Source organism: Chenopodium album, chromosome 6 (genome assembly GCF_948465745.1).
Source record: "Chenopodium album chromosome 6, dcCheAlbu1.1, whole genome shotgun sequence".
In the NCBI taxonomy this organism is placed as follows: domain Eukaryota; kingdom Viridiplantae; phylum Streptophyta; class Magnoliopsida; order Caryophyllales; family Amaranthaceae; genus Chenopodium; species Chenopodium album.
Window position 1 is genome coordinate 54,529,500 of NC_137839.1, and position 8,560 is coordinate 54,538,059.

General features: G+C 33.7%; 1 protein-coding gene across 1 annotated transcript; it reads left to right on the forward strand.

Annotated features, from left to right (window-relative positions):
• Positions 1-6,773: 6,773 nt before the first annotated feature.
• On the forward strand, positions 6,774-8,346 carry LOC145636973 (uncharacterized). Its single transcript, XM_081688500.1, has 4 exons — positions 6,774-6,961; positions 7,051-7,177; positions 7,742-7,924; positions 8,330-8,346. Exons 1-4 carry the CDS (start codon positions 6,875-6,877, stop codon positions 8,344-8,346), a joined length of 414 nt encoding a protein of 137 aa, XP_081544626.1. The 5' UTR covers positions 6,774-6,874.
• Positions 8,347-8,560: the final 214 nt, after the last annotated feature.

Sequence of the window (8,560 nt, forward strand, 5' to 3'; positions counted from 1 at the left end):
GTTTGGTCCCTAATATTTATTTCAATTGTTTAATTTAATTTGTTGTTTATTATTTTCCTTGAAGTTACTAACGCGTGTATTTTGTTATTAGAAAGAGATACGAGGCATCCAAGTAAGTGCTTTAGTGGTTTTATTGATATTTTGATGTAGAAATCATGTCTAGGTTGTTATTATGATTCCTAGTGTCATGTTAGGGTGTTTTGATCTTCCTAGTATCATGTTTAGGGTAACAACTATAATTTCTAATATCAAATATGACAATTGTGATTCCTGCGATGCTTCCTATTTTCTTTCCTAATATTCATGTTAGTATCATGTTAGGGGTAAATATTTATTCTTTATTGTTTAGTGACATCCTAGGGTTTGTTATTAATCTTGTTAGTATCATGCCTAGGATCTTGCTATTAATATTATGCTTTAACATGATTATGTTAATTATGATTGTTGTAATTAGGATTATTATTGTTATTATTATTATTATGTTGCTTGATTTATTGTTATTGCTTGATCACGCCTTTTATGCATGTTTAAAGGTAATTTGGTACTTGTAATCACGCTTAATAAGATAGATAATTATCTTATTCAGAGTTAATATGATTATAATTCAAGTGATCGTCAATAATAGATTTGTTTGTGCATTAATATTCAACCAACATAGATTAAACAGGTTTAGGGTTAAACCTATTGATTGCATGTTAGTCAGAAAGCGCACATGAATACGATCAGAATAAAGTAAAGGCCTATTATTATGGCAGGTTCAATCTCTTTTAGGTTGGATTTGTACCTTCATCCCCGAACTACCAATCATGGTTCCAGACCTATTGGAGTTGACGATCTCTTGGATCGTTAAGGGGTGTAACCTTCACCTCGTGAACGGTTTACAAGTTCCTAAAACTTGTTGGCGACTCTTTTGCTCTATCTTCTTTCCCTTTGGACGCCACCATGCTTAAGTGTATGATCACAGTGGAGTTCAAGCTAGGGATAATGCTTGAAATATTCCCTACACGGCTCATATGTTTTTTCTATGGTCAACGACATTCTAATTATGTCTGTTGGAATTCGCACAATTGATGCTAATTTAGCCATTACGTCGGCGAACTAGTTTTCTTCTCTAGGCAAGTACGTATATTCCCCTTCATAGGTGCTCCGTGAGAGTTTCCAGATGAGCTTGATACGTAGCGAGACTTTCACTTCTCACACTACAACAATTCACCACTTGTACCACGAATTATGCCACGGGAATTCTAAATTCGTGGCATAATTTGATCTTGCCACGGGAAAAATTAAATTCAATAATAAACTTGATATGACAACAAATATTATGCCACGGGAAAAATGATGTTCGTGGCTAACTAAAACTAGTGCCACGACTATACGTTTTTCCCGTGGCAAATTGATGAATAAACACTTATGCCACACGTATTTATATTCTTGTGGCAAATAGACAGTGATGCCACGACAATATTATTCTCATGGCAAACAAATACTTGTGTCACGGGTATTTTATTCAATGTGACAATCATTATAACATTTGTGCCACATCAAAATTTATTTATGTGGCAAACATATGTTAATATAAACCGACCATATTTCTTGTAAAGAAAATTAACTTAGTGTAATGATAGGACTCTTACGACAAAATTTCTTTTATTATGGTTAAATTTACAATTAGTTTCAAACATGAAATACAAATTAATATGTAAAACAAAAAAATTACAAATTCTTTCAAATAAAATTGTTGGTTATGCACTAATATAAATTTTTAACCATATGACATTCACCCAAATAATATTCAAATAAATTTGTTTAAAAAATGTTGTATCTTATAATTATTGATTATTTAAAAGAAAAAAAAAACAATGTAGTGTAAAATTGCCAAAAAAATATTTTGTTTTGCATTTTATTATTATTAATTTTTGTTTTTTTTTTAATTTGCATTTTTTATAAGATTAGCTTAGTCTTGTCAAATTGATGAATATATTTGATATTAAAAGTCATATGTTACAATAATTCTGAACAAGTAGAGCAGTACCAATGCAAAATACACTAGTACACTTGCTACGGTTTTATTCAAGCCTTTTGCTCTGGTTTTGAACCGCAAAACTAGGAGTAACACATAGGAACATGTATTTGCTACAATTCAAAATCATAGCATTTTTTACCTAATTGCTACGGTTTTATAAAAAAAACATAGCCTTTTCTTATTATATGATGCGATTTTAATGTGCAAATAGTAAACCAAAAGAATTATTTTTTTTTTGTTATCATTTTTAAAGCTTAATTAATGTTGAGATTATATCTTCCTTGAGTCCTATTTTCTTCAATGTATTCTCAATCCAGAACCTCTTACATGTACATGAAGAAATAAAGTAATGAGAATCCAGGTCAGATTTATATCAAATCAATAAAACATGGTCCATTCTTTTTTCTTTTTTCTTTTTCTTTTTTTCCTTTTTTTTTATAAAACCCATAAAGGGGAGCTAATTCGATATGTCAAGAAGAGCTACATCAAGAATACGAGAGGGAACTACATCAAACCACATTCATTGACCCACTTCCCTATGATGAAACCGGGTCAATTCATGAGCAACCCTATTCCCACCTCGTTTCACAAAAGACCAATAAACAATAACAAAGTTAGTGCAAAATAACAAAACATCCTCTAAAATTAAAGAAAATTCACTATAGCCAATCTCTTCGCTCTTCAAAGCTTGGAAGACCCGCAACAATCACCCTCAACTAAATTTTGGGCACCCATATTCGCAGCCAGCTGCAGCCCCCATCACACGGCTTTTGCTTCAGCCACCTTCACGTCCCACTTCTCACTGCCCTGCTAGACCCCTGTAGCCATAACTTCACCAAAACCATCCTTGATCACTACCCCAAACCACACCCAAAGTCACCTACAAAGGCAGCATCAACATTAACCTTTAAGAGTCCAGCATATGTTGTCCAATCGACAGCAGCCTTCCCTAAACTAACAGCAGTAGCACAGCAAAAACCAGGCTTGGAATTTCCAGTCTTTATAGCATAGCTCATCACTTCCCCATAGTCCCTACACTCCCCCTCCATGATCTAAGAGTTCCTAGCACCATAAATAGCCCAGCAAATGGCTATAAAGTTTGCTACATCACACTCATCCATATTAAAAAAACAGGATTCCTTAATCCGTCTTCCCTTCTCACCTAATACAATAAATCAAAATAACAAAATCAGTAACAAAGAATTGAAAAAATCGAATCCAAAACACAAAAGGGGTAAATTACGAAGAAGATTCTAGATACAAGTAGCCCTAATGATGATCTACGTGCACATAGGAGTAACCTTAACTTCGCTACCATAGTAGCTATCTTCAGTGAGTTCTCTCCTGAAAACTTTATTTAGTTCAGCGTAAATGACACCATCAGCACCGAACTTTCGGTTCTTGCTCATCTGAGTAGCCATTATAGCAGAAACCAACTTGTTTTCTTAAAAGACCTAACAATATAGCACTCCTGAAATGATCCAACCATGAAATTCAGAACTGAATTTCAGAACTAATTTCAGATCACAATCTCTCAACTGATTTCAGAACACCGTCTCAGAACTAAATTAGAAATAATTATCAAGACTTATTTCAGAGCTGAATTTCAAAACTGATTTCAGAACTGAAATTTAGTACTGATTTCACAACTAAAAAACAGAACTGATATCTTGAAATGAATTTCAGAACTATAATTCAGATCTGATTTCAGAGCGGACAATCAGAACTGATGTTTAGAATTGATAAGCTATAGAATTTTGAAACATATAGAACTGCATCTTAGGCTGAATTAAAATACCAATGTTCCAGCTTATTGCCTCATAATAACCTGATGAATTCATCATATTTCTCCTTCTTTGGGAACAATTTCTTCACTGCCTTCAGGTAAGCTAGGGCATTGTTGGTCATTTATCTCTATGGTGTAGGTGCACCAGCCCCGCCACCTCCAACCATTTGAGGCTGCCCCATGATTCAACTGCCAAAATTCAGCTTTTAATTTATGATTTACAATAGAACTACAACAGAACTAAGATTTTGGTATGGTTTTTCTATTTGCAGGTATAAATTTGTAGGATATTTAAGCAATAAAGAAACTCTAGCCATGACAATCACTTGATTAATAATTCAATTAACTTTATGAACATCATCATCTCTCAGCTTTTAATTTATGATTCGAATCAAGTACAACAAGCACACAATAGTGCGACAACAAGTGGTCAACAACAATTTTAGCACAAAAACAGGAAGGGATGAAATAGTAGGGAAGCAACAGAGGGAAATATTAGGGAAGCAACAACATAACGACTGCATTCTAGTATAAAATAAATTGAGTATTAGGGGGCAAAGAATGGAACAGGGTATTAAGCTAGTTCCAGACAGCAGAATGCAACTCAAGGTAAGGCGAGCCATAGAAAAGGTCTAGAATCCATTCATTCATAGCATAGTGACATACATCTGAGACAGATCAAATAAAAAAGTTTGGTACATTTCACCCTAACCGACAGGGGGATACTCATTATCCAAAACATGCAAATGTAGCGTGTAGAGTAGATTCAATACCATTCCCACAGTCACACACACCGTGCCAGAGAGAAAATGCATGTAATGTAGCCTTTCTCAAACTGCTTAGAAGCCCTTACAGGCCCTCCAAAGTGTCTAAGCTAATTTCTATTATATGTCCATTTTTCCATTTATCATCCACAAGAAGGGAAAAATAAAACCTTTTACAAAAATATTAAGTACAGATATTATATGTCTAGTATAAACAATACTAATACTACAGAAATGCATATTTTTCCCAGGGAAATGCATATCCTGTTAACTTCACTAATTCAACACAATTTCCAATTACCACATCGTGGTTCAATCAATGTATAGGTCTCTTATATGATAAGTTGCTGCACAACTCTCACTAGAACTTTTATTGATGGTTAAAATGTTGATTTGAAACCCATTGAATTCGAGTTACTTTATGAAATCAGCTAATTGACGGATGATGATAGATTGAAAACAAATTTCACAACCCATTGAAACCCGAAATGATATTTGATATCACACAATCTAAAGGCTAGACATGATTTAAAGCATTTGAAGGTTATGAAACATCTTGCTCCTACATTAAGAGATGGAAAGTGGCATATTCCTCCGGCACTATACACCTTATCTAAGGCACAAAAGGAAAAAGTGTGTAAGTTTTTAGAGAATTTAAAGGTTCCCGATGGATATTCTTCTAACATTTCTAAATGCATAAACCTTGATAAGCGTAAAATTTATGGTCTAAAGACCCATGATTGTCATGTGCTTATGGAACAACTATTGCCACTTGCAATTCGTGGGGTGTCCATACCCAAAGTGTACGATGTGATAGTGAAGTTGAGTACATTTTTCAAGGACTTGTGTTCAAAGACATTGAAAGTGAAAGATTTGGAAAATCTTGAACGTGAAATTGTAGTCACCTTGTGTGAAATGGAGAAAATATTTCTTCCATCTTTTTTCACCATCATGGTCTACTTGTGTCTTCACCTAGCTACGGAAGCTAAAATTGGTGGACCAGTACAATATCGTTGGATGTATCCGATAGAAAGGTATTTATGCATTTCAAATTTGATTTAATAATTTTTATTAACTAAGTCAACTTTTTTTTCTTTATTAAAAATTTGTTATTTTTGTAGGCTCTTACGTAGATTTAAATGCTATGTTCGCAATAAAAGTAGGCCAGAGGGTTCCATCGCGGAAGGTTACATCATTGAGGAGTGTATGTACTTTTGTTAAAAATACTTGAATGAAATCGAGACAAACTTTAATCAACCTGAGAGGAATGATGATGCGGAAAATGATGACTACAAGGGTCTATCAATTTTTGCATCGTATGGTGTTCCTTTAGGGAAGGATAAATGTAGGTCTCTTAGTGAAAAAGAGTTAACACAAGTTCGAGAATATATACTTAAGAATTGTGATGAAGCACAAACTTATTTAGAGTATGATATTTTGCTTTTCTATTTATAAAAAACTTCAAGTATACTTTCCCATGATTATTTTATAACAACTATTCTTTTAAATTTCAGTGAATATGAAGAGTCCACATCAAACAAAAATTTAGTTGATTGGTTTCGTGACCGGGTATTTTTTAAAATCAACTGTAGTTATTTTTTAATTACAAGTGTAGTACTAGTCTAAGTTTTAATTAGCTAATATTCTATTTATTGTTAGGTCATTGATTTTCCTAATGATTGCAATGACCAAGTGGTGAAAGATTTTAAAACATTGGCTTTAGGTCCTTTGAATGGTGTTCAATGCTTCAATGGGATTCTTGCAAATGGATTCAGATTCCACACAAAGAATACAGAAATGAAAAGGGTACACCAAAATAGTGGTGTTACAGTGAAAGGCATTGCTAGGAATATGGAAAAAGATTACTACGGGATTCTCACTAACATACTTGAGATACAATATTTAGATGGAAAGCGTGTGGTTTTGTTTCATTGTGATTGGTGGGATGTCAATAGGGTAGGAAGAGGTGTCAAAGTTGACAAACATGGCAATGTGAGTGTCAATAGTCTTTGTTCATTGCTTACCAAAGAACCCTTTGTGCTCATGTCTCAAGCTCAACAAGTCTTCTATGTTAGTGACGGACTCAATGTGCATTAAAATTCTATTGTAAAATTGTCTAACCCTATTTGTTTTTTACTTTGTAAATGCAGATGAATGAGTATGAAAAAAAGAGGCTTCTTACAACAGCAGCCAACAAAAACAGACTTAAGTCATTGGGCATAAAAAGAATCGCATCTTCTTTGACAAGCATGGTTGAAGGGACAAAAAAAAAGAAAAAAAAAAGGAAAAAAAATTGCTGGCATGGAAGATGATGAATATGTTCCCACTAATGATGAGCTTGAGGATCGGGAACGTGAAATAGAATCTCAAATCAGGTTTACAAGAAAGGTATAATATGAACTAATAAGTATGATTTATTTAGTTTTTCAACCAACCTCTATAGTTCTGGTAATTTTTTGTTAATTAATTTTTATCAGGCTAACATAAGACATTTGAGAGAAGGAAACAAAAAAGGCAATTTCATTCCACCAAACTCAGTGGCAAAGTTTCTTAAGACGAACAAGGAAGCACAAAACACAATGGCCATGGATATCTTAGAAAAAGGTACTTCATTATTCTTGATTTTTGTTTCTAGCTTATTACTGTCAGTTTGATCTTATTAGGTACCTTAGTTGCTGTTTTGCTTTCAAAATGTCATATTAGGTAAAAGTGATGTGAACTCTCTTATTGAAATTTGCTGGTAAATAGAACTATAATTTAGCTTTAGTTTGGTATAGGAATGAGTGTGCTGCAAGCAGGTAGGGGAAAGGGGCAGGTGCTTGTGAAGAGAGTGGGTAGGTGCATGTGTAGACAGGGGGGAGTTGTAGATTCGAGGGTCCCTGAAAATTGAAATCACTCTCACTATTATGGCATAACATAACAGAGTAGAGGCTCAAAATAGTAACACTGAAATGTTAATAGATTAGACATACATGCTTCTGTCCATGAATGCATTCATAAGAAGAAAGTACGAGTAAAAATTTTTAAAATGCAATCTAGCTAGTGAAATCAGTCCTCGAAAACGCACCAATATCTTTTAAACAAAAATTATAAAGAGTAGTTATTACATACAATAATCTATTTTAAAATGCAATCTAGCTAGTGATTTTATTCTATACATGTAAACAGAAAACGATGAAGAAATTGGAGAAACAAGGGAGAATAATAACACCGCTGAGGGGAGCTATGATGAGGAAGGACGACAGATTGGTCAATCACTTGAACTTGAAGATGCATCTTTGGATACTGAACCATTGAACGACAAGGAACTCATGACTGTACCAGAGAATGAGGACCTTAACATTTCATCAGGTTTGACTTTATTATCCCTTAAAACATATATATATATATATATATATATATATGCTGCTAAAAAAAAAAAAAAAGAGGAACGGTATATTGTAGAAAGCTTACCTTGTTACCTCCTGGGGAAAAACTGAATGTGGAGTTTGACGATGATGGTGTGGCTATTGGTGATAATGCTTCATTATTTTCTTTCTTCTTGGGTCAACAAGTTCAAAATAAAGCTATATGTTCGGTACAAGTTAAATGTTGGGACGATTATAAATCTGAAACATTAGACCATTTGTGGGCTTTCATCACGGTAATATGTTATCATAATAAACATGTTTATGGAGTTTTTCTTTCTCTTATTAACAATGAAACATTGTCAACTTGATGTATGAGCAATAATTAATTTATCTTTGTCTTTTACAGAAGAAGTGGTCATTTGATGACCCTGAAAATAAGTGGGAGTGTGTTATGAAACATGCACAATGTTTATTCAGAGGTGCTAGGAGCAAATTGAAATCAAAGTACTTTAATGATAAAAACTTGAAAACAAAAGAAGAACGTCTCAAAAATAAGCCTAGTCATCTGACTAAAGTGGAATGGAAGTTCTTGGTTGACTATTGGAGTGAAAAGGCGGTTATGGTAAAATACACAGAT